General features: G+C 36.1%; 1 protein-coding gene across 4 annotated transcripts in view; it reads left to right on the top strand.

The window, feature by feature from the left end:
* Window positions 1-2,704: 2,704 nt before the first annotated feature.
* LOC110749067 (histone-lysine N-methyltransferase ATX2) overlaps window positions 2,705-25,861 on the top strand; it is a 67,023-nt gene continuing 43,866 nt past the window's right edge. Inside the window, exons 1-26 of one of the 4 annotated variants that reach the window (XM_021949096.2) lie at window positions 2,705-3,572; window positions 3,684-3,735; window positions 3,847-3,921; window positions 4,057-4,276; window positions 5,118-5,241; window positions 5,366-5,470; window positions 6,007-6,212; window positions 6,742-6,834; window positions 7,011-7,108; window positions 7,712-7,888; window positions 8,623-8,766; window positions 8,938-8,985; window positions 9,188-9,305; window positions 9,387-9,452; window positions 9,530-9,591; window positions 9,816-9,872; window positions 10,759-10,827; window positions 11,039-11,237; window positions 11,789-12,073; window positions 12,581-12,642; window positions 12,724-12,801; window positions 14,792-14,887; window positions 15,903-16,006; window positions 16,080-16,227; window positions 16,442-16,483; window positions 17,146-17,538. In XM_021949096.2, the coding sequence (XP_021804788.1) occupies window positions 2,977-3,572; window positions 3,684-3,735; window positions 3,847-3,921; window positions 4,057-4,276; window positions 5,118-5,241; window positions 5,366-5,470; window positions 6,007-6,212; window positions 6,742-6,834; window positions 7,011-7,108; window positions 7,712-7,888; window positions 8,623-8,766; window positions 8,938-8,985; window positions 9,188-9,305; window positions 9,387-9,452; window positions 9,530-9,591; window positions 9,816-9,872; window positions 10,759-10,827; window positions 11,039-11,237; window positions 11,789-12,073; window positions 12,581-12,642; window positions 12,724-12,801; window positions 14,792-14,887; window positions 15,903-16,006; window positions 16,080-16,221 (3,276 nt within the window). In that variant the 5' untranslated portion in view covers window positions 2,705-2,976 and the 3' untranslated portion in view covers window positions 16,222-16,227; window positions 16,442-16,483; window positions 17,146-17,538. Of the gene's footprint in view, window positions 3,573-3,683; window positions 3,747-3,846; window positions 3,922-4,056; window positions 4,277-5,117; window positions 5,242-5,365; window positions 5,471-6,006; window positions 6,213-6,741; window positions 6,835-7,010; window positions 7,109-7,711; window positions 7,889-8,622; window positions 8,767-8,937; window positions 8,986-9,187; window positions 9,306-9,386; window positions 9,453-9,529; window positions 9,592-9,815; window positions 9,873-10,758; window positions 10,828-11,038; window positions 11,238-11,788; window positions 12,074-12,580; window positions 12,643-12,723; window positions 12,802-14,791; window positions 14,888-15,902; window positions 16,007-16,079; window positions 16,228-16,441; window positions 16,484-17,145; window positions 17,539-25,861 lie in introns of those variants that run through there. The other 3 variants (XR_015832851.1, XM_021949091.2, XM_021949105.2) reach the window with 3 other exon arrangements.

The following is a 25,861-nucleotide window of genomic DNA, read 5'->3' as shown; positions in this document are numbered from 1 at the left end:
CATCCCAAAATGCCTCAAATGTGAAACTTTCGTGAGCTCTAAGAGCATCCACAATGGTAAGGTATACATGGAGGTGTATGTCAAATATACACATTTGGTTGCCGGAATGTCTTGCAATGGGGAGGTGTATACGGCTATAAATGTACATCATAGCCGTGAGATAGAAAAAAATGTAAATGTACATCTAATTTTCCACATAGCCAAGTGGATCCCATAGCAGAAAAGCCAAGAGAGAAGAGAGAGGAAAACTGCCTAAAAGATGGGGAAGTTATTAAACTGGTGGACCCAAGGCGTGGCTGAGATTTATTAAAATGGGGAAGTTATTAAAATGATGCAAACATACAAAGTTCTTCTCCAACAACTCTCTAATGTATGACCATATTTCATTCAAATTGAAATATGAAACTAACAATTACACTGATTAATGGTGAAGAATAAATTCATATCAAAACCGACGGTTCAGATTAATTTTATTTACATCATATTGAATGAAATTATATGTTATCAGAATTTTAAAATTTTTACATCAATTTGTTTAGAAAAAATAATTAAACCTAACACACACAAAATTAACACAAAAATATTAACATAAAAAAAATTTAGCACAAAAAAATGAATTAATACAAGAAAATCGAATTTACATCTTTAAATTTGCACCCAACTCATTGGAGTAAAAATGATATTTGTCTTGAAGTGAGTCTCCTAATTAATCAAGGAGATTTATTTCCTTAATTAATTAAGGGATTTACTTTCCTATTTTATAGATTTATTTCCTTGGTTGAGTAAGGGATTTACTTTCCTATTTTATATAGTTGTCAAATCATTGTATAATTAGGAGATACTTTCCTAATCCTTTACTGGATCTAATTCCTTGTAAAGCACTCATGTAAACTCTTATATATACCTCCTTATGGAGAAGAATAAATAAGAACCTAACATATTCAAACCCATATTCATAGATTAGCATGGTATCAGAGCAATCGATCCTCGGTTGTCTCTAAATTCTCATATCAAAATTTCTCCTCCCCTCCTCTTCAAGGGGGGGAGGGGGAGTGAAAAATGATCTGTTTCTCTTTATCATGGAGATTTTGCCTCTTTCTTGACTCTGACATACCCTTCTCTTCAGGGGGAGAAGAGAATTGAAGAGAAGTTTCTGTGTCCTTTAGCCGTGTTCACAGGGTTTCTGTGTCCTTTAACCGAATTCACAGGGTTTCTGTGTTCTTTACATTTCTCGTATCGTATTCCTCATATCCTCGTATCGTATCCTCGTATCCTAAATCGAATTCCTCATATCGTCTTCCTCTTACCCAAAATCACATCCCTCATATCGTATTCGTCGTATTTCCAGTTTCAGATTCAGGCCTAAACCCGAATCCTCATATACTCTTATCCCGAAACCCTAAACACATTTTTTTTCTTTTATTCTTCAATCATTCCGCTGCCATGGATATCGTTTCCACATTCTCTCAAATCAAATCCCTCAAATCTAAAGTCCTCAAATGCCTTATCTCAAATTTCTCATACTCAAATCTCGAATTTCTCATAGTCAAATCAAATTCCTCAAATCTTATACACATACCTCTCAAATCCAATTCATACATCAAATTCATACATCAAATTCCTCAAATCAAATTCCTCCAATCAAAATCCATCACATTCTCATATCACTTTTTTACTTCTCTTATTGCAGACTCAAAACGACCGGTCGCTCGAAGCAAACGACCGGTCGCCCGAAGCAAACGACCGGACGCCCGAAGCAAACAACCGGTCGCCAAAGACTCTGCCTGAATTGCATGGATTATCGACTTGGGTGCTACGAATTTCATGACTCACTTACCAAGTTGGGCATTTGTGACGTATATGCACCAACTTGAGGAGGAGTGTTGAAGTGAGTCTCCTAATTAATCAAGGAGATTTATTTCCTTGATTAATTAAGGGATTTACTTTCCTATTTTATAGATTTATTTCCTTGGTTGAGTAAGGGATTTACTTTCCTATTTTATATAGTTGTCAAATCATTGTATAATTAGGAGATACTTTCCTAATCCTTTACTGTATCTAATTTCTTGTAAAGCACTCATGTAAACTCTTATATATACCTCCTTATGGAGAAGAATAAATAAGAACCTAACATATTCAAACCCATATTCATATTTTAGCAATTTGCATCTCCCGCATATATAAAGAAGATGTAAAAATGGCTTTACACCTCCGAATTTACACCTCCCCATTATAGATGCTGAATAGAAGGATGGTGAACCTTTCAAATTACACAAACAAAATCATAGTTTTGCTAAATATATTCACTCAAGGAAATAAAATAAATTTTGTTAATTTATAAAAACAAGAATATAACTTAATTGTTGTGGTATTCATACTAAATAGAAAATGTTTGCGATATCAAAACAATCCAGTTAAAGAATTACATATGCTCAAATTTGTAAAATAGATCATTGTTTAATTAACACTGTTTCGGAGTAAGAATTATAGAATAAATTTATTTTTCCATGTCAACAGATAATTCAAAATATAATTTCAAAATCGGGCCCATACAGGACCACCTCGTGGTTCAGACCAAAATATATATATATAATTTCAAAATCTTTTATCTCGAAAAAGTGATATTATAAAGAAGCTAATCCACGTCTTTTATTTTAAAATTATTTTTATGGTTTACGTATATAATGAAATGTACACTTTTTAACTCAGTTTCAGTGGTTCCATCTCCCTCTCTCTCTCTCTCTCCCTCTTCTTACTGCAGGCGGGAAACTGATAATTGGGATCAAAACCCTCCCTCCAAAAACCGCAGAGACAGACTGACAGATCCGTCTCCCTTCTTTCTTTCTTTCTGTCCTCTTTCTTTAAAACCCAACCCTAACCTAAACACGCAAACAGAGTCACAGAGACACACAAACACAAACAGAGAGAGAGCAAAAGCGAGAAAGCCTCCCTTCTTTTGCTCTCTCTCCCTTCTCCATGGCATTTCCCCAAAAGCACCAAAACGACGACGCTTCAATCGACATCCACACCTCCACGCCCCTCCGCTACCTCTCCCTGGACCACGTGTATTCGGCCACATCGCCTTGCGTCAGCGCCAGCGGGTCCTCCAACGTCATGTCCAAGAAGGTCAAAGCTCGCAAGCTCAATCACTTCGACGATGGCGATCAGAATCACCAGAAGCCCTCCCCGAAACCCTCAATTGTCAATGTCTACTCGCGCCGCGCCAAGAGGCCCCGCCATTACGAACGGAGCTCCTCGTTCTTTGATGCTTTGGTGGCTCGGAATGAGTCCCCAGCGGCGGCGGTGAAGATTGAGGAGGCTGATGGAGATGACGAATTTGACAGGGGTTTGGAGAAGAAGAAGAGGAAGCTCGGGATTAACGAGTTACTGAAATTGGGGGTTGATTCTAGTATTCTGTGTAATTTGGACGGGCCTCGATTGAGAGATTCTCGCAGCAATCATAAACTCGATAGGAGTAAAAATGGAGAGAAATTGCGGCTGAAGAAGCGGAATTCTTCTGTTAGCTGCGAGAAAATTCTTTCGGATCCTTCTTCTGTGAAGAAATGGGTCGGGTATGTATTTAGTTTAGGGTTTCAATTCCTTCTTCTTCTTTTTTGGTCGAAAGGGTTTCAATTCTTAAACAATTGGTTCTTGAGAAAGTGTTAATGGTTGATTTTCAACAGGTTGAGTTTCAGCGACGTTGATCCTAAAACTTTTATTGGATTACAATGCAAGGCAAGCACTCAGTAAGCTGTTTTTGACATTTTTTAAAGTTTTTTGAGGATGTGAGCATAGCATTGCTGTGCTTGTAGGAAATTCTGAAACTTTGCTTGTTGTTAAGTACAGGTCTATTGGCCATTGGATGCTAATTCGTATTCTGGTCGCATTGTGGGTTACAACTCTGACACTAATAGACATCAAGTATGACTCTATTCATTTCCATGCTTTCTTCTTTGTTTGATCATTCTTATGTTGTTGAGAGCACCCGAGTATGCAAAAGTTAGGGCATTACTCATGAACTTGTTGGAGCCATTACTTATGAAATTTGCAATGTAGGTTGAATATGAAGATGGTGATGAGGAAGATTTGATTCTATCAAACGAGAGAATCAAATTTTATATTTCTCGGGAAGAAATGGAGAGTTTGAATTTGAGTTACAGTCTGAAGAGTATGGATAATGATGTCTATGATTATAATGAGATGGTTGTGTTGGCTGCGAGTTTGGATGACTGCCAAGAACTAGAGCCTGGGGATATCATATGGGCCAAGCTTACAGGTGTGTGCTTAATCTACTGTTTTGATTTTGTTTTCACTTGTTTTTAATTTTCTTATGGCCTGAGCAAGAGTATGTCCAAATACAATAAACCAATTAGATGAAGGTGTAAATGTTTTCACATTGTAAACCCCTTGCTTGCGTTGGAAAAAAAATCTATGATTGTATCTTGGACCTAACAGGCTAGATTTCTGCCTGTAATTTTTATCCATGCAAAAGTGCTGTAATTTTCTGCCATTTCACAATGGTGTAAGAACAGGCCAAAATCTCCATAGGATCAATTCAGCACGGAGAGGGATATACCTTTTTACGATTTATGCACTAATAGGATGTACACTTACATAATCTTGCTGCAAATGATTGGTTTCTTTGTGTTTTATATATGTATATATTGTTTTTGTGGATAAGAATCAGAAACCTTTACTGAAAAGAGAAAAAAAAACTACAAAAAGAATCAATAGTGCTCATCAAAATCAGTCCTAGAAACATGAAGCAAATAACATTCTATGTCCAAATCAAAACTCCTACGGAATGGCTTCTTTGTGAATAGAGATATATTCAAATATCTGCAGAATCAATTTGCCATTGCCTTTTATTTTATTTTATTTTTAAAATTGAAAGTGTCAAACTTTGGTTATTGGATCACTTCATCTTCCTTGATTGTTACCTGGCTTTATTTAAAAGACTTATTAGGTTCTGGTGATCATAGAGATAAATTTTCAGTAACATGAGTTATAAGTTTCTTCCACTGTTATACTCTATTTTTCATTTCTTTGATTTTGCACCAACTGGTGATTTCAAATATTCGATTTCACACAAACTACTTTCAACTGCTGTAGTGCAGGTTATGCTATGTGGCCAGCAATAGTTGTGGATGAATCCCTTATTGGTGATCGTAAAGGCTTAACCAAAAGTTTGGGAGGACGATCAGTTCCAGTGCAGTTTTTTGGTACCCACGACTTTGCAAGGTTTGGGATTCTTTGACATTTTGAGGAGATTTATGTATCTTAGTGCACTTAGTTACATACCATACCTGAATTCCCCATTTTTTTAAAATCTGACCCCACCCTTTTTCTGTTGTGATTCATACAGGATTAAAGTGAAACAGGCAATCTCATTTCTCAAAGGACTTCTTTCTTCATTCCATTTGAAGTGCAAGAAGCCTGGATTCATCAAAAGCTTGGAAGAAGCAAAAATGTAATCTTATATCATTTTTGACATGACCTTTTAGTTTTTTCATGGTGTTGAACTCGTAAATTTATAATCATACATCTGATGTCATTTCTTAATATGATCGTGCATACATCATAATATATATTTTTTAACATGGCCATGCGTCCATCACAAATCAGGCATCTTTAGAGTATCTCTGCATGCTTTCATTATGATGTGCAAATATATAATCACCTAGGTGGCATAGTTTTCATGAGACAATTTTGCACTTAACTCTAATAAATGTTAATGTGTAAGTAGTGTATGTTTTTGAGATATTATCATGTGTACCTATGGACTTGGAGGCTATGAGATTTAAATGGATAATATTTGAATATCCGCACTTATCACTTTTTGCAACTTTCACTGGATATGACTGCCTCAATCAGATATGCTCCAAACATTTGTAAGATTCAGGTATCCCAATGAACAAAAGCTTATTTTGTTTAACAATGCAATATGAAGACCTTAATTATTGCATAACTGAGTACCAACTAGTCAAATCTTTTGGTTATCATCAGGTATCTCAATGAACAAAAGCTTCCAAGAAGAATGCTACGGCTGCAAAATGGAATTAACATTGATGAATGTGAAAGTGTAAGTGGAGAAGATGAAGTGAGTGCAGATTCTGGTGAAGGATGTTTGGATGATGTAGGGATTCTGAGGACACTGGATCGCCTTGGAACTTCTCCATACGTGATCGGGGATTTGCAGATAACAAACCTTGGTACTTCTTTGTAGTCTTGTACTTCTTCGTTGACGTTGCATAATATAAACTTGACGGTTCCCATGAATTGTCTACATTTTGATGTTATAATTGATGAACGCATTTTCATTCTTCAAAGCTAGATTTTTCTGGATCCCAACCCTGTGAGGAAACACCATGAATGGAATTGTAGCCAAAGTTGTACTCTCCCCCTAGCAAAGGGAAGGCCTTGGGTTCAATCTATGTGAGGGGGAGGGGGGGTTGGGAGAGGGAAGGTTAATTTCCATTTTGTAGCCTACACCTCTCTCTCTTGAAAAGAATGAGGAAAGGATGCCGTTGCTGGCTTTTTATTTTTGTCTTTCTGTTTTTAGTATTCAATTTATTTAGAGATCTTCAGACGAGAAATTTTGATTTATTTTGATCCTTCCTATGAAATTTTCCTTTAAGATCTGGTAGTTTATTTATTATTATTAATTCTGTATAAAGAGTTATATCCAGTTGGTTTTTTGCGACTTCCATTCTATTCATCACCATATTGAGTTTCTTGCAGGAAAGGTTGTCAGGGACTCAGAATATTTTCAGGATGAGAAAGACATTTGGCCTGAAGGTTATACTGCCTTGAGGAAGTTTACTTCAATTACAGGTGGGACACACACACACACACACTCTCTCTCTCTCTCCCTCTCTCTCAATTTTTATTATATATTAGCCTTTCATATTAGATTATTCTTTCTTTTATGTTAAGTTTCAAAGGCTATATTTTATTGCAATGGTATCATTCTAATAACAATCTCTCTTTCTCATAATTTTTTTGGTCAGATCCAACTGTATGTACATTATATAAGATGGAGGTGTTGAGAGATACCGAATCAAAGATTCGACCTCTGTTCAAAGTGACATTAGATACGGGAGAGCAGGTTCGGTTTTCTCCAGTTTCCATTTTGAGTGCATTTGATAGTTTGTGCTTGTTTCTTTAACATCCTTCATAAGCTGCCCAATGAATTCTTTTTTGTTTATAGTGTCATCTCCTGTCAAGCTGTAATGATACCTCCATCTACTACCATAGGGGTGGTCTTGCTCATATTCTTGAATTATAGTAAACACTTAATTCTCCTCCGTTTAATCCTATTGTATGTAAACTGGTTAGGCATCTGATTAAGGGATAAGGGACTTATCACTGCTTAGGGACTTATCACTGCTTAGTTTAAATTCTCATAAATTATGGTCTACAATTATAATCCAGAATACATATTTACTGTGTATTTTCCCCATAAATTGATATAAGTAATCTAGAAAGTAATATCCATTTGAGAGGATGGATGTGTAAGCTTTCTTACTTATGGAGCACTGCCTTTTCAGTTTGTAATAAATGGACATATTTGTCTTGTTATATGTTTCGCCTTCTATTTTGTGATTCCTTTATTGAGCACAGGAGTAGGATGTACAGTACTAGAGTATCTGGAATGAAGATATGCTGATATTGTTCTGTTATGTATTTTCCTTTCCCCTCTTTTTTCCAGTTCAAGGGATCTACACCATCAGTTTGTTGGAATAAAATATACAAGAGGATAAGGAAAACACAAAACACATCATTGGTTGGTTCTAATGCTAATGCTGACGGTGGATTGGAAGGGACCTATAAATCTGGTTCTCATATGTTTGGTTTCTCAATACCTGAAGTTGCAAAACTTATTCAGGTACCTAAGCTCAGCTGTGCATTAGACCTACTAAGTTTCTTCTACTGTTATACATTTGTGGATGCAGCGATTTATTTTCATGTTTTCTTGGGCTATGATGTCAATTTTATTTATTTGTTCAGTCAAATATTAATTTTATGTTTTATGGTTGTCTTGCTGAATTTATTATCAAGGCTGATCCGCCATCTTCCAAACATTCGAATGACATTCCTCAATTTGTTAATTATTTTTGGTGTCAATATTTACAATCATGGACATGAACTTCTTAATGGGTTTACTTAAAGCAAAAGTTGACATTTTGTTGATAAAATGATGATAATAATATCATCTCATGGCCTTTTAAGTTTGTTTGTGATGTTTTAGAGTTCTCTTGTTCTTTGCTCCTATGGACATCTTGTCCATTGATCTGTTCTTTTTCTCTTAATGAAATTTGTTTCCTATCAAAGAGAGAAAAATCATCTAATAGTTTTCTTAATAATGATTGTTATAACTTGTAATCTTCAAGCATGTTCGTCAGTTTGTACTGCTCGTCTCTCTGATGAACAGAATTAAGTGTCAAGTAAGGATTTGGAAAATCTTTCTGTTGCTGAGTTAATGGTTCTTTACTCATTTTGTATTGGCTGCCATCTTGTTAATTGTTGAAGCCCATGCCATTCTAAAATGCTCCATAAACTGTTCCTTCTTCCCATGTTCCGTGATTTCTAGCCTAATATAAACACCTGGTGTTTTTGCAGGGGTTAATAAAATCCAAGCTTTCTTCAAAATTACCCAAGTGCAAGTTAGCTTCTAGAAGATATCGAGATGTTCCTGTTGGTTACAGACCTGTTCGTGTGGACTGGAAGGACCTCGATAAATGTAGTGTTTGCCACATGGATGAGGTGGATGTGAATGTTTTTTCCCATCATATTGTATCATTGACTGTTTAAAAGATAGACTATATGTATTTTTCTTTTTTCTTTTTCCCCAAGTTTCTGTGTTTTCTTTTTTGGGTGGGAGTTCGTTTAAACTTAGTTCCCTATTGGTTTTGCTAATTGGTGTTTTGTTTATAGGAGTACGAAAACAACCTGTTCCTGCAGTGTGACAAATGCAGAATGATGGTAAGTGTTTTTCTGACGCTGGGCATCACATTACTGTGGTCTTGGTTAAACTATCAAATTCAAGTTTGATTTTGTCATATATGCTTTAGTCAACCAAGTTTCTTTTTCTAGGCTGTTTGAAACAGTTCTTTCTCTACTTTGTTACGTGTTTACCTTTCCTGGTTGGTTATTGGTTTCACCAGAAGAAATAATGTTTTCCTAGGTCCATGCAAGATGCTATGGAGAACTGGAACCTGTTGGTGGCGTATTATGGTTATGCAACTTATGTCGGCCTGGGGCTCCTGAACCTGCACCGCCTTGCTGCCTTTGTCCTGTAATAGGTAGTTAGAAATCATTAAGAGTCTACCTTTTTAATGCCATGGATTTCACGTTATTAATTTATTGAACTGATTTTCCTCTAGGGGGGGCAATGAAGCCTACAACTGATGGGCGCTGGGCTCATCTGGCTTGTGCCATATGGATACCAGGTTCATGAAAACACGGTTTTCATTTCTGATCATTCAATTATTTATTTATTTTTTCTAATGCTCTGAAAATATTCTAGAAACCTGCCTATCTGATGTTAAGAGAATGGAGCCAATTGATGGGCTTAGTAGAATCAACAAGGTATTTCCTTTTTCACTTTTTATGTTTCCGCACTATTATGGCCTCCTTCCTTTGTTCCCCTTCAGCCTCGTTTTTCCTTGACATATGTCACCTTTTATATCTTTATCTTGAGAGGATTTGTCTGTGGCAGCGGTCTCATATATTTTTTATCCTTTGGAATCAAAATCGCCAACACCTTTATGTCAATATTTTCCTGCTTCCAGTAATCTCCTGTTTTGTTACAGGACCGTTGGAAGCTATTATGTAGCATCTGTGGAGTTTCTTATGGAGCCTGTATTCAAGTAAGTTCATTTAGAATCTAATCATAGTCAAATGCGTGTAAATTTGTTGTATTTATAATGTGTATCTTGATGCCAAATTATATTTAACTTTCTTAAGTGGTTGGAAGCAGTCATACAAACAATGAAATTGTTTCAGGCTACTATGATGATGCTGAAACAGTTTTCAAGGGGAAATGCTTATTCTGCTTTATTGGTTCTGAACCAGGCTCATTTGTTTTAAAGAGAAGTATAAAAAATAGAAACATGATGAAAAAAAAAGCAAAAAGAGAAAGCTAATGGATGGAAGAAGTATAGCAGTATAGTTATAACAAAGTCAGTTCAACTTCAATATAACCAAGTTTGAACATTTTGGTGTTTGCTACAAAAATATATTAGGCATTACCAATACCCTTAATGAATGATTCATATTGAGGGCTTTCTAGAACCTTTTACTTGTATGGTGGTCATCAGTCTGCTTTATTTAGTTTTACATTTTTGAAGAAAACAGGGTACCTGGTCCTGGTAAAAGAATTAACTTAATGAATGCTCCAAAGTTGAGCATTCGGTAGAATCTTTACACTTTTGCTAGTTACCAATTTTCTTTATTTGGGGTTACATTTCTGGGAGGCATAGTCTGTCTTAGAAAAAAAAACATTTATTTCTAATCCATTTTAGAATATTACTGGAAAAGCTTAAATATGTATCAATGTCATTGTTCGTTTCCAATCTATGACTGCAGCATTTAAGCTAGAAATTTCATGATGTTCTTCTATGATATATCTACTTACACATCTACATCTTGGTATCTTCCTGATTTATTTTTCATTCTTAAACGTATACAGTTTGGTATGAAAATTCCTTGATAACTGTTTCTTATTTTTTTGCTGCCTTTTCTTTTTCTTTCCAGTGTTCAAACAATACCTGTTGTGCGGCATACCATCCACTTTGTGCACGAGCTGCTGGTCTTTGTGTTGAGGTAGTTTTTGTTTTCCTCATTTTCACGACATTTTTGTTTTTATATTAAACTCTGTATTGTTTCAATAGCTTTCTGGATGTCTTCATGTATTGGTTTTATATTACTCTGTATTCTTAAATGTATTAATTAATGCTATCGCTAGAATTTTTTGCTCAAATTGTCCTGAATTTCTTTGTATTTATTTCTATATTTTATTTTTATTACTACGAAGCTTGAGGATGAGGACCGGCTGCATCTACTTTCTGTAGAAGATGATGAAGAAGATCAGTGCATCCGCCTTCTTTCCTTTTGCAAGAAGCATAGGCAGCCAACTAATGATCGTTCAGCTGCTGATGACCGTATTGGCCGAACAGTGCGTCGATGCTCAGACTACACTCCGCCATCCAATCCATCTGGATGTGCTCGTACTGGTATGTAAATGTATAGTGAGTATACTCCTAGAGTGTATTTTTAGTAATCCTGCTGTAAATTACCTCACAAGTTTGTTTACATCTCTACGTTGCTTTTAGTATACTTAACAGATATTGTGTTATAAATTATAATGCTTCTCCACCTTTTGTTGTGTACTTTGTGTGTGTACTGTTTCCAGTCTTTATGTTGTGGGGAAGATTTGTTTTGCTTAAATTATTTATAGTTTTTGCACCAAGGGAGATCGTACTATGTAGCCATGAGCTGGGGCATAATTGTTTATTTATTCTTTCAGACTTCTACGACATAGTGTGTGTTGGGGTTGCCACCCTCAATTTATTGAAAATCTTTGTTTCCTGTTAGGGAAAAAAAAAAATCATTGTAAGGAGTCAGAGTTGATTATGACTGGTTCTGCTTGTTTGTCTTCTCAAATATGTTCCATGAATGCTCATTTAGTTTACTGGCGATCATTGATATAGATACTCAATTAAGGAATTTCAAAATAAATTCAATAAACTTTGTATTTTAATCTCTCATTCCAACGCTTGGGCAGAGCCATACAACTACTTCTGTAGAAGAGGGAGAAAAGAACCTGAAGCCATAGCTGCTGCATCCTTAAAGCGTTTGTTTGTTGAGAACCAGCCTTACTTAGTTGGTGGTTACAGCCAACACCAACTGTCAAGTAATTCACGGCCTCCCAATGGTGTTGTTGGTTCTAAGTTCTGCTCTAACCTTCAAAGGCTGAAAGCCTCTCAACTTGATGCTCCTAACGACATACTTTCTATGGCGGAGAAGTATAAATACATGAGGGACACCTTTCGGAAACGACTAGCATTTGGTAAGATATAGTTTTTCTGTTTTTTACTCGTGAATCCGAATTTCCTTAAAGAAACCTCCAAGAATGTTGTATGTAAATATAGTTTGTCCTATTTATGTTCAGTTCTGATTATCTTCACCAATCTCCCATCTGGTTCTTTGGTTCACTCTTTGGTATTCATAATAGAATTTTGTTTCTTCTTTGAAGCTAGAAGTAGATAACTAGGTCTTTTGGGGATCATTTTGTAACGTTTTTAGCATTTAATAAATGCACATACAATTTAGAAAATTGCTGTACGTTAAAACTCATGTGGCTATTTGTAGACGCCTGTTATTTTTCCAATCCTTTTTTTTTTTAATAGATAGCATGCATTCTTATGTGCCGGAATTTTAGAGTTTTAACTATATCTTACATGTGTTCATGACCTTGCTTGTATAGTGTCTGCCATGTCATTCAGTGTTATATGTTACCCTAACTATTGTTATTCTGAATTCAGTCTTTTGGAACTTGTTTTACTTTAAACTGCAGGAAAATCGGGAATTCATGGTTTTGGTATCTTTGCTAAGCACCCACATAGAGCAGGGGACATGGTAAATTAATTTTCTCTGTATATTTTGAACCTGTAGAAGAGAATTTTGAATGCTGATCATATCTCTTCATATCTGTTGCAGGTGATTGAATACACGGGTGAACTTGTTAGACCTCCTGTAGCTGACAGGAGAGAGCACTTCATATATAATTCATTGGTGGTAAGTTACGTAACTAAGCCATTGCTGTGCTCATTGCAACTTATGCTCTATTATGCTTGCATGGATTTTATGTTGGTCCTAACAAATCACATCAGAAATAGATTTCAAATTGTTCATGGTAGTGACTAGGCTTTATGTGATTTTATCTTAAGCCAAATTGTACATTTGGCCTTCACTCTATAGGAAGTCAATGTGCTATATCTTCTCTTGATTTTTCTGTTCTCTTGCTTGAGTAGTCTTTCTCTTGGACTCGTAGTGTAAGCCATTAAAAGCGTAACACCGTGTGAGCAAATACTTCTCTTTTATCTAGGGCTCCATCACAAAGACCATAGAGGATCGTCTTTTGTGCTCGGGATTGTGCTTGCTAGAATGGCACTGGTATTTCTTAATATTGGACAACACCTTCATGTAGAAGATGACTTATCCTCTGACTTGTGCCACATGTCCTTGTGGATGAATGCTCCTTGTATGCTCCACACATGGCTACACTGAATGAGATTCTAAAATAGGCTTCTTGATGCTTCTAGAGTGACCTTCAGTTCACTCTTATTCCTCAAAGAATACCCAAAGGATGAAGGTGGGATCAATAGGAATGAAAATAGTTCTTTTCCTTCACAAAGAGTATGCATATGTGTATATACTTGTTTGAAAATGCATCAAACTTGTGGAAAATGCATCCACCTCCTCCTTCATTGCCCTTTCTCTCTAAAGTTGTGGGAGATGTTACTGAAGGAAGTTAACATTGTGTGGGTAATACCGAAAGGCTGTTTTGAGCTTTATTCCATCAAATTTGATGCTTTGGGAAGGGGAAAGAAAGCTAAAATTCTTTAGGGCAGTTTGATGCAGACAGTGATCTGGAACCTTTGGCTGGAATGTAATAAGGAGAATCTTCGAGGATTATAAGGGAGTCGGAGTGGTAGAGTTATGGGATAGAGTGAAGTTCTGGGCTGCTCTTTGGGCATCAACTTCCCCTGCTTTTAAGGATATATCATATCCTACATTTATGCGCAATCTGCTGGCTGTAGTGTCTTAAGGGGCTGTCTTTTTGATTGGCTGTTATGTTTTCTGTGTTGCGTGGCCTTTGTGTTTGTTTCACTTGCTATTGCTTCTTTCTTTTTGTCTATGTTCTAATTGTCCTCTCTTTTGACCCTTTCTAATTTTGAATACAAAATGTTTCTATTCAACCAAAAAAAAAAAAAAAAGCATCAAGCTTGGGGCCTTCTCAAGTGGTGTTAGGAATTAGTACTTAGTTTCAGGTGAAACCTGAATGAGGCCGAGGTAGCCAAGTTCTCATCTCCATTGCATCTGCTTTACAATGTTTGAATTTAACCCTCCTGGATTGATTCTAGGAAGTGGATTGCTTGTACCCTAGGATTGTCTAGTCTCTATACTTCTAACAATTCTTTCAGACCATGCTCCTATCTTGTTGAGTGGGACTAAGACATTTGGTCTGGTGAGTCATTCTTTAATCACTATTTCCAGAACTGTACGGATCCTCATTGAATCATAACGCCACCATTTCATCCTTGCCTTCTCCTCCTTTTAGGGTTGTTTCTTGGAACCTAACTTTTAGAAGAAATCTCAGTGATAGGGAGTTTGATGAAGTTTCTTATCTATTATCTTGTATTAGTAACCTCACTTTGCTTCCCACCCGTTCTGACAAGAGAGTTTGGGTTGGTTAGGGATCTGGGTTATTCTCTTGCAAGTCCTTTTCTATTTTGTTGTGAGATAACGTGAATCATGCTGCCTTTGGTCTTTGTACGTTTATTCAGATGTCAGAGTTGCCGACGAAAGTTCAAGAGAATTGAAATAATCAGGCATCTCTATTAGATGCATTTTTGTTACACTTACAGATTTTGATTTTCTAGCACTTGTATGGATCTTATAAACAACTTATGTAACTGCCGTTTAGGAATTTTTACATATATTGATGCTTGCATATGAACTGAGAAAGAAATGGCTGTGTAAAAATCTACTTGTTCTCATGCAGGGGGCTGGGACTTATATGTTCCGGATTGATGATGAACGGGTCATTGATGCCACAAGAGCTGGAAGCATTGCTCACCTGATTAATCACTCTTGTGAAGTGAGCATTATCTGACCCTTGTCTGCTTATTTAGTGTTTACTCATATGAAGTATTTCAAATTGCCTTTGTACTACTCATAATCTAGCATAGATTGACATGATACCATTGACATTTTAGCAGCAAGCTAAATGCGTGAACAATGGCATTTTAGCAATTACCTATCTTATTGGATACAAACTAATGAAAGAATTTGGAGATTTTAAGTTTTCTTTTTCCTATTTGCGTATCACTTTGCAATCCTGAAGGTGAACGTTCACCATAATGAAGCTTTAGCAAAGTAAATATGTTTTTAAAAAAAAGAAAAAAGAAAAAAAGAAGAAGAAACAAATGGTGGATGTCACTGTCATTTGTAAAACATTTGGATTGGGAAATAAAAAAGCATTCCTCCATTCAATGCATTTGAGCTTCTCCGAGAAGACATTTCAAGAAATATTCGCTTTTTGGCATAAAAGTCTTTTGAAATATGGAGGCAAACAACCCTAAACTATTGTGAAAGATGTTTTGGCATGCAAATCTTTTGGCCTTCAAGGATTGCCATATGCATTATTTTTGTCATTGTTAATTTTCTTTCATTTTGTATTTCACTTGTATTTGGATCATCATCTTCACTGTCAAAGCATAATGTCTGCTGTAGTCTATTGTTTTGGTGAAAAACTCGCCTGTAGTTTTGGCTGCATGTTGGCAAGTAAAATAGTGGTTGTAAAGGCTTCTATACTGTGATCCGTTCTCATAAAACCTTTTTAATTAATTATGATCTTTCAATTATCTTCTTCATCACATTTTTCTTCTCCAAATTGTTAATCCCATCTATTTATTGGGGGAACTTAATTTTAGATCCTGGGAATTGTACTCGTAGGTTTATGTTGCCATTTTATATTGATGGAAATCATATAGTTTTTATTGTTAAAATTGCATACGCTACTGTGATTACTGATTTTATATTGGATGGCTTCCCCAAAAGTTATTTATTTAACTTTGTTAATTCCTGACCGGCTTTACTTTTCTTGTGTGCAGCCAAATTGCTACTCAAGAGTCATAAGTGTTAATAATGATGAGCATATAATTATATTTGCAAAGAGAGACATCAAACGATGGGAAGAACTTACATATGATTATAGGTTATCCTCAATTCTGGCTGTGTGCAGTTTTTCTTTATAATTTCAGGTGCTAATTTTCTCCTTAATATGACAGATTTTTTTCAATTGATGAACAACTAGCATGTTATTGTGGTTTTCCGAGATGCCGTGGGGTGGTTAATGATGTTGAAGCAGAAGAGCGAGCAACAAAGCATTATGCACCTCGCAGTGAGTTAATAAATTGGAGTGGTGAATGATAAAAGGTAGGTGAACTGTAAGGTCTTTCCTGTGCCATATTATTAACTCCCTTGAAAGCTGCATTTCCTAGCATTTTGCTGATTCAAATTGCATTTTTTATGCCAGAAATAATGTTTGCTTTTTTATTAAAAACTGTTTATGAAAATGTTTGAATGATAAGAACAAGATAGGTCCGCTTTCCTCATATTTAACTAACCCTTCACCTTGATTTAAATGAAGGATTATGTGTCACTAGCCCCATGGACCATTGGCATTCCATAAGTAAGAATTTGAGACATTAGAAACTTTCATTTTTCTGAATTGTGAAGTACTTATTGGTTGTGAGTTGATACTATGTAGCTCTGTGTGTATCTAGTCATTTTGTTATGCCCTTAGGCCTTGGCACATAGACAAAAAGATTGGATATGTTTGTTTAAAATCTTATGAATTAAGAAAATTTAGCCTTATTGTCAAATTGAAATCCTTTCTTTCAAATCATCCATCCAACATATATATAGTACAACCAATCCCCCATAAAAGGATTAGAGGAAGAAAATAATAACAAAACAAAAAGAGGATCCATAGTCTTTTTATGGATAAAAGTGAAAGGACAATGTGTTGTTTTAAGCCACTGATTTGAACTTGACCTACTTAATTTATATGGGGGAGCTGTACCCAAAGTGGTATGTAATATGTGTAGAAAACCTGAGGATGTTTTCTGTTGATGAGGTACTTGCTCATTGACAAAGCTACTGATTAAAGAGCTTCGCTGGTGTCGTAATAGAAGTCAAAGTGCAATCATACTTTGTTCATTGAAAAATTACCAAATTATAGCACTCAGCAAAGTGTTTTTCCTTTTTTCGTTTTTTGGGGTCGATGTTCCATGCCATTTGCTTTGAGAATGCTTTCCTTGTACTGATCATTTCCTCCATTTTTGTTTGCAGAAATTTATTGTTGTAAAATATGTTCACGTGAGATACTTCGGAGATGGATTGTTTACTCCCAATGGTCTGTTACAACATCTCAAGGAAGATAGGGTTGTAGAGCTCCGGTTTTCCTCGTGTTTTGACATGACATGACAAAAAATCAAGTGATTCAGCTTTTCTTTTTGGCTCAAGCTGGTTCCTCTTGGTCCGCGCATGTAAATTTGAAGACGTCATTGAGGTTCATAACAAAATTCAATTTCACTTAGTGATAAAGTAAGTTACTCTGGATAATCCTTCCTCATTTGTCTTGATGCTGTAAGGTTAGGGACCCAATTGTTCATATAATTACATTAACCTTTGTGAAAAACAAGTACAAAAGTTATGAATGAAAAGTGATTTGATGTTATCTCAGGATGGTTTCTTAGCTCTTGGAGGCGTTTTTTATTTTTGGGAGATTCACTATCATACCCAATATATAGGCCCAAATTATGAAAAAAAAAAAAACCCATATGAAATGGACTTTAGAAACACACTTAAAGCCTATTTACAACATAACAAAAAGGCTTTGAACTTCTTATAAATTACAAAATTGTCATTGATTTCTTAAAACAACCCCACCCCAAAAATTTCATATAAAAAAAACCCAAAACACTTAATAGAGTATCAAAGTAATTTAATAATCAAAATTAAATTCAATTGGGCTAGTTGTCATTTTTTGGGTTTGTTTATAAAAATTAAGTGGTGTAGGGTTTATCTATATCATTAGTGCTAAGAATGGATATATAACTAAATCTCTCTTCTTTTTTCGTACCTTAGGGTCCATTTTCTTTAATTGAAATTTGCTCGTTTCATTCCTAGTGCTTTTCATTGAACAAGTTTTGTTGCTTAAAAAGTGAATGCTATTTAGTTAACATGAATAGTTTGTTAGACTTCTTTATAATGTAATCTAGATCTTACACACAACCTGCAACACATATAGGGACATGATGAAAACGTACCTGGAGCCGACTTCCTAGAATACACAGCTTCAGAATTCATCCTATCCATAGCGCAGCAATCCTAGCAATTTATCAGGGACGGCTCAAGAACTTCTGCTCTCTCTCAGAATCTGTTTCAGCTCTCTCTTTATGATGAGAATAGGTTTTGAGAACGTGTCTGATGAGAGCAGGGCCTTAAGCTTATATAGGGCTAGGTCAAGTCGTCTCTACTCATCACCGAGGGCCGACTTGACTAATCTTCCAAGCCCACTTAATCGGTTCACGCAAAAAGAAAACAAAAATAGGACTCCTTAATAGGCCCTAAAACCTTTCCTTATTTCACAAGGTTTTGGGCCTCAAGGTACAACTTAATTTAAACCCTTATCAAACCTGATGTGACTTAGTATCTAGTGCACCGATCTAATTAGGAAAACATAACATTCTCCCACTAGATCAAGCACTAGAATACTAAGCTTCTGTATTCCGAAAGGTTTGATAATCTTTATTGGCCATGAGTTTAAAACAGTTAAGTCCTTCCCCTCAAGCTACCGTGAAGAGTGATTAGACAAAACGAACTATAGACAAACACTGCTCTCTTTATTAAAAACAGCCCATCTATAATCACATAATGCAATCTCAAAACACATGAAGCACCTACAACGTGAACCTTAATATGTACTGATCTTTAATGTGAATCTTTATGCAATTTCAGTACAAGTACCCCTTTACGACTTAGCAAGAGTCAATCCGCAATGTTAATTAAAACAACAGTATCTCAAAAGAGACCTTAAACTCACATGCATAAACAAAATTGCATAATAAGTTTAAACAGCTAAATAGTCAAAATGGTAGAATTTAATAAAATTGTCAACCATAAATGCAAATCCCTCAATCCAGAAAACATCAAAATGAACAACAACAAACAAACTAGTAAAATATCATAATGGGAACAAGACTCCCACTAGATTGCAGCATCAAAGCTAGGAAAAATTCTCATACTCTCAACATGTCTCAGAAAAGCTTCTGAAGGCAAAAACTTTGTGAACGGATCTGCAATCATGTCTTGAGTTCTGATATGATCAAACCTGACTAGTTTGTCCGCTACCTTCTCCCTCACTATTAAATATTTCTTGTCAATATGCTGAAGTCCAGACGACATCTTGTTGTTTTCATGCAGTGGAAAACAGCAGCTGTGTTGTCATTAAATATCTGTATTGGTCTAGAAATCGAGTCCACCACCTTAATGTCTTTAATAAAATTCCTCAGCCATACTGCATGCGAAGTGGCTTCATAGCAAGCTATGTATTCAGAAAACATGGTTGAACTCGAAACACCAGTTTGTTTAGCATTCTTCCAAGCAACAGCTGCTCCTGCCATCTTGAAAAGAAAACCTGAAGTAGAGATGTAATCATCCTCTGCTTTTCCAAGATTTGCATCAGCATAACCAACAAGCTCTAAATTTTCTGTGCGTCTATAAATCAACATATAAGCCTTTGTTCTCTGTAGGTACCTTAGAACCTTCTTTCCAGCTATCCAATGTTGCATTCCCGGATTTGACTGAAATCTCCCCATCTTGCTAATGCACAAGGCTAGGTCTGGCCTTGTACACACTTGTGCATACATAATGCTTCCAACTAGAGAAGCGTATGGCTTGTTCCTCATCTCATCTTCTTCTTCTTTATTCTTAGGGCAATGCTCCTTCTTTAAATCTCCTTTAGCCAATGGAACTTTCTGTCCAGAACACATACCCATGTCAAAACGCTTGAGTACCCTTTCAATGTATGTTTTCTGTGACAGTCCCAGAAGGCCTCGAGCTCGGTCTCTCTGAATCTCAATGCCCAACACAAAAGCAGCTTCTCCCAAATCCTTCATCTCGAAATTATTTGAAAGCAGCTCCTTGGTGTCCTTTAATAAATTGTGGTCATTTGTAGCCAAGAGTATGTCGTCGACATACAGCACTAGAAAAATAAATCGACTCCCACACTTCTTCAAATAAATGCACTGGTCAGCTATGTTCTCTTCAAAACCATAAGATGAAATAGTTTGGTGAAATTAGAAATACCACCTCCTGCTTGCTTGCTTCAGTCCATAAATTGCCTTACCAAGTTTGCAAACCATATGCTCTTTTCCCTCATTTGCAAACCCTTCAGGTTGCCTCATATAATTTTCTTCTTCGAGTTCACCATTCAGGAAGGCAGTTTTGACATCCATTTGATGCAAAAGTAGGTCATAATGCGCCACCAAAACCATAATGATGCGGGAAGAATCTTTGGTGGAAACTGGAGAAAACGTCTCAGTGTAGTCAATTCCCTCCCTTTGGGTAAATCCTTTGGCTACCAATCTAGCCTTAAATCTTTCGATTCTTCCATCTTTATCCTTCCTTATCTTAATACCCATTTCGAGCCTACCAATTTCTGGCTCTTATGAGGTTCAACTAATTCCCATACTTGATTATTCTTCATGCTTTCAACTTCATTCAACATCGCTTCCCTCCATTTGTCTGCATTCTGACTCTCTATTGCCTTTTAAAACTTGTACAATCAGTCTCAACAATTCGGGTACCATAATTTGGATAATAAAATCTAAAACCCTTTGACCTTGCGGGATAACCTATAAAAAGACAGCTAATCGTTTTAGGATCAAGCTTCTTCTCCTGAGGGATATAGATTCTAGTTTCAGTCTTGCAACCCTATACATGAAGATGTCTTAGGCTAGGCTTTCTGGTAGTCCAAATTTCGAAAAAGTGTCTTAGGTACGGAGTTACTAGGCACTCTATAGTTTGTTGTTTTGATCGCCTCTCTCAAAAAACGTTGGCAAATCAGATTTAGAAATCTCGCTAAGAACCATGTCCTTCAAAGTTCGATTTCTTCTCTTAGCCACGTCATTCTGTTGCGGAATCCTTGGCGTTGTGTACTGAGCAACTATTCCATTTTTCTTGTAAATACCTTGCAAAAAGTCCAGCACGTCGTCCTCCTTCATCAAAACGTCCATAATATTCACCCCCTCTGTCCGACCTCACAATCTTAATCTTTTTCTCAAGCTGCCTTTCTACTTCAGTTTGGAAAACCTTAAACATTTCAAAAGCTTGAGACTTTTCTGCTATGAGATACAGATAACCAAAACGAGAGTGATCATCTATAAAGGTGATGAAATAACGATTTCCATCAATTGTTTGATGAGGGAACGGTCCACAAAAAATCTATGTGAATGATTTCTAAGAGATCATTACTACGAGTTGCACATTTCTTCTTAGTCTTAGTGAGCTTTCCTTTAACACATTCAATACAAATTTCATCATCACCAAAAGTCAATGATGGCAAGATTTGTTCCTTAACCAGAATTTTCATTCTCTCTTTTGAAATGTGCCCTAAACGTCTATGCCATAACCTAGTGGATATTCCTTCACTTCTATTCTTTTCTCACTCGATTTAGCTATTAAAACTTCAACCTCTTTATTGTAATTACGACAATATAATCCTCCTTTATTGTCCTTGAATTCTGAGATGAAACCATTTTTAATTGAATCCAAAATAAAACCAAGTCTTAATAATCTTGAAATAGAAAATAAATTTCTCTTTATTTAGGGTATATAAACTGCATCATTCAACTCTAAAATAAATCTACTACACCTAATCAACTATTCAATTAAAACAACAGGCAGCTATCTAATCCTCCTTGTCACAACGTGCCGCCGCCGCCATGAAAGTGTTGTTCTCCTTAGCAGGGAATGGGTCAAGTATCGCTATCTCCCTATTAGTGGTGGCATCAAAAAACTCAACATATGATTCAGGTTGGGCGCAGGTTTCACTGAATGCACTAGAAGATTCTTGTATCGAAGTAGCTTATTGATATTTCTTCCTCTCCCATAAGCGCATACACCAAGCTTCATAGCGATCCTAAGACTTCTGAGACTGTCCTTTGTAGCCGTGTATATATCCTTATGGGTCCTCCATATGGTCGACGATTTCGCTGCGCCTTAACCCTTTTCCTCTCCAGCTCATCTTCATGCCGCTTCTTAATTAGCTCTACTATATTCTTTACTAGAATACCATTTGTGACAACTTGACACGAGTGACACCTATCAAAAGCCAAATGTTTCTCCTTTCTCCCAAACTTTTGGAGTTGTTCTACAAGATATATAAACGAACAAAACATGAGTGAAATCATAATTGATCTCATTCATTCCGAGAATATCCTTAAAATCAAACTTCCATCTTTTGAAGGTTTGACTAGTGAGTGTTTCAATTTCGCGAGAAATTGATCGAGGGAGTGTTCATAACTGTAAGGATTTGCAAACGAAAGCATATTACATATTACTTTCCTAGAAACCGATTCTCAATTTGTTAAGAGAAACAGTTTAACTTCATTCACAAAACTAACAAATAATACATGCAAGCGTCCTTAATTAAGTATCACACCTTTGTGGCAAGAGATTACTTATAGCTTACACAAATTACATGTTATCTTGTGCCATTACAAATAAATTACTAGATAGATTCTATTTGTTGAAGAATCTTACCAAGCAATTCATGTATAATGCAATTTCCGGTTATTTTCTTTAGGGTTTGAGTATTTAGGTTTGGTTTTGTTATGAAAAATTTGTTGATTCTCAGAACAAAAAACAAACATATATCTGGCTCAGAAAGATAACCAAACAAAACATAGTTCAATAAGGAAAACCCCTAAAATTGTGCAGTGAACAGTGAATCTGCTGTGAACAGTGTTTTAGGGGTTTTCGGTGTCCGTTTTTGACGCAAAATACCTTTCTGAATAGGGAATTGCCTAACTTAAAGAACTCACAGCTATGCTGTGACATATAGACTTTTTTAGGTTTTTAAGGTGATCTGCTAGGTCAAAAACGCATTTAAAGTTTTGAAAATATGAAAATCGGATCAAAACATGTTTTTTCCAGATTCTTTAAACTTTTGATATTTCATAAAAACATGTTTAATCAATTTTCAAAAAATTAAACATAACCAAAATAATATATAGCATAACCAAATATGTAAACAGATATGTAAACAGATTAGGCATGCTTGAACAAACGATTACAGATATGTGTGAACAACCTAAAGCTCTGATACCAACTGTTAGACTTCTTTATAATGTAATCTAGATCTTACACACAACCTGCAACACATATAGGGACATGATGAAAACGTACCTGGAGCCGACTTCCTAGAATACACAGCTTCAAAATTCATCCTATCCATAGCGCAGCAATCCTAGCAATTTATCAGGGACGGCTCAAGAACTTCTGCTCTCTCTCAGAATCTGTTTCAGCTCTCTCTTTATGATGAGAATAGGTTTTGAGAACGTGTCTGATGAGAGCAGGGCCTTAAGCTTATATAGGGCTAGGTCAAGTCGTCTCTACTCATCACCGAGGGCCGACTTGACTAATCTTCCAAGCCCACTTAATCGGTTCACGCAAAAAGGAAACAAAAATAGGACTCCTTAATAGGCCCTAAAACCTTTCCTTATTTCACAAGGTTTTGGGCCTCAAGGTACAACTTAATTTAAACCCTTATCAAACCTGATGTGACTTAGTATCTAGTGCACCGATCTAATTAGGAAAACATAACATAGTTATGTTGGAATTTTTGCAGAAACAAAGAGCAGTACGGGGGATTTCTAGGACATAACTCTCTTGTTTTCCCCCAATCTTTCAGGCTTTCATATTTCATTTCTTTTTCTTTCTTTCCTTCAAAACCCGTGCTCCCTAGTTCCTTCTACACTTTTTTATCTATATTTGTTTATAATTGTGTTTCTGATTTTAGGCTGATGCAATTGTAACTGCACTTAGGGACAGTTCTGACTCTTGTAGAGAGGGTTGTTCCCTTTTTGGTAATGGTTAGGGTATCTTAGTAACAGAAGTATGTAGTGTGTCAGTTCTGTGAGATGACGGAAATGTAGGTTAAGTCAGCTGGCCAATGCAATTTTCCCTCCCCATTGCACCCAAATTTGAACCCCCACCTTACATTAAAGTAGTTTAGAATAGTGCTTTTGTAAAAAATATAAATAAATAAACTCTGAGATAACACCATTAGAATCTAAAAGGTAAGCTACGAAAATTCGTGGCAAACAAAGAAGAAAACAAACCTCTTGCATTATAACTTATCAATAGATGAAAGGCTAATATCTAGGGGTTTAAATGACCCGAGCCAAGCCAAATGCCTAGTTTCTCAAGCTCGGTTCATATGAGATATTAGCTTTACGAATCAAACTCGAACAAGCTTGAATTGTATTGAGTCGACTTACAGCCCTACATTCTCAAACACATTTGAATAACAGAAGTGTAGTCTTATAAAGACACTAGTAAAATAAAAACTTTCTTACGTTAACCAATGAAATTTGGTTGGTTAATTTTAGTTTTTGCCCTTTTCCATTTTCTTCTCCTTCTTTCACCAATCGGTGGTTGCCATGCCAACAAGGTTTATCTGAGTGGAAAACAGACTAGTGGGCTCAGGTTCGAAATCTCACTCCTCCTTGTAGTTTAGAGTTAGACTATCGCTTGTATTAAAAAAAAATATAAGTGGTTTGGTTGCTTCACTTTCGAAGCACAGAGGAGAGGGCGAGCATGTTGTTTGATTTGATCGAACACTGAGACTTTACTCTGAGATGCTTTTATTAAAGTAATGGAATATCATTCATTGGGTGACGTGAAGGAGAAAGGAGGATGGATTCCCTTGATCCAGACCACTGTCCAGAGCAGGGTGATATCACAGATTCAATGTCTCTTCAAGTGGAGTTTGTGTACGACGTAGGATAAAGAGGGAATCAATTCAATTGAGAGTACTGAAACGTGAAGAAAATAAAATTCAAAATTGTTCAGAGTTATTACGAAACAAAAGTATTTGGGATTTACAGGAATTTCAAGTGAACATCAGTGGATTGATTACATATGTTGTTATTTTTAATTTGTTTTTTGTTTTAATATAATTTCGAATCCGATTAGATTCTGAATTTAATTAGGATTATTTTGGAACCTTTTAGATTTCTTCAGGCTTTTAGGTTTTTGTGGCCATTGCTTGTTAAACTCAAGTGTCGGTATCGCATAGCAATATAACTTGGAAGTAAGATATCATATACACAGAGAGCGATGTAAGAGCAGTTCCAGCAACAAGGGTTGTGGGGGTTTAGGCTCAAAAACCGTTTTCAGCAGAAAGGGCTGGTCAGGGAAATTTCTGGGGCCCATGAAACCAGGCCAGCCCTCAGGCAAGATGAGCCTGAGTTCAAGCCCAGGTTTGCTGACGTCAGTGATGATGTCATCAACAAAATTTTTAAAAAAAAAATTGAAAACAATCTAAAATAAATACTTAGTCATAGTTTTCACTTCTCACACCAAAACTCTATACAAATTTCTCTCCTCATATCTCATGTGAATAGTTGTTGTCATGGCAATGGGTGGAAACACCACAATCTTTTGCAAGGGCAGCTATTAGTCTCCAAATTTTAGCCAAATTTTAGCTAAAATAGCTAAAAAGGTGTTTTCTCCAGCAATGTTCTCTATTTTGGCTAATCTGAAATATTTTATTATTATTTTCTGTTTCTCTTTCTCCCTCTTTCTCTTGCAAATCAAATATATCAAAAAGAAAAATAGAAACCCAACCCCACTAACCTCCCAAATGTCTCTATCTCTCTCCCCTCCTAGCTAGATGGAGAGAGCCAAAAGTTGGTTCTCCAAAATAGAGAGTCAAGTAGGGAGTCTGTTGGAAGGAGAATTTTCCTTTTTTTTTAGCCAAAGTAGCTAGGGATGA

This window comes from Prunus avium, chromosome 1, assembly GCF_965620075.1.
Source record: "Prunus avium chromosome 1, drPruAviu1.hap1.1, whole genome shotgun sequence".
NCBI lineage: Eukaryota > Viridiplantae > Streptophyta > Magnoliopsida > Rosales > Rosaceae > Prunus > Prunus avium.
Note: the sequence above shows the minus strand (reverse complement) of the source record. Positions and strands in the feature narration are given on the sequence as shown.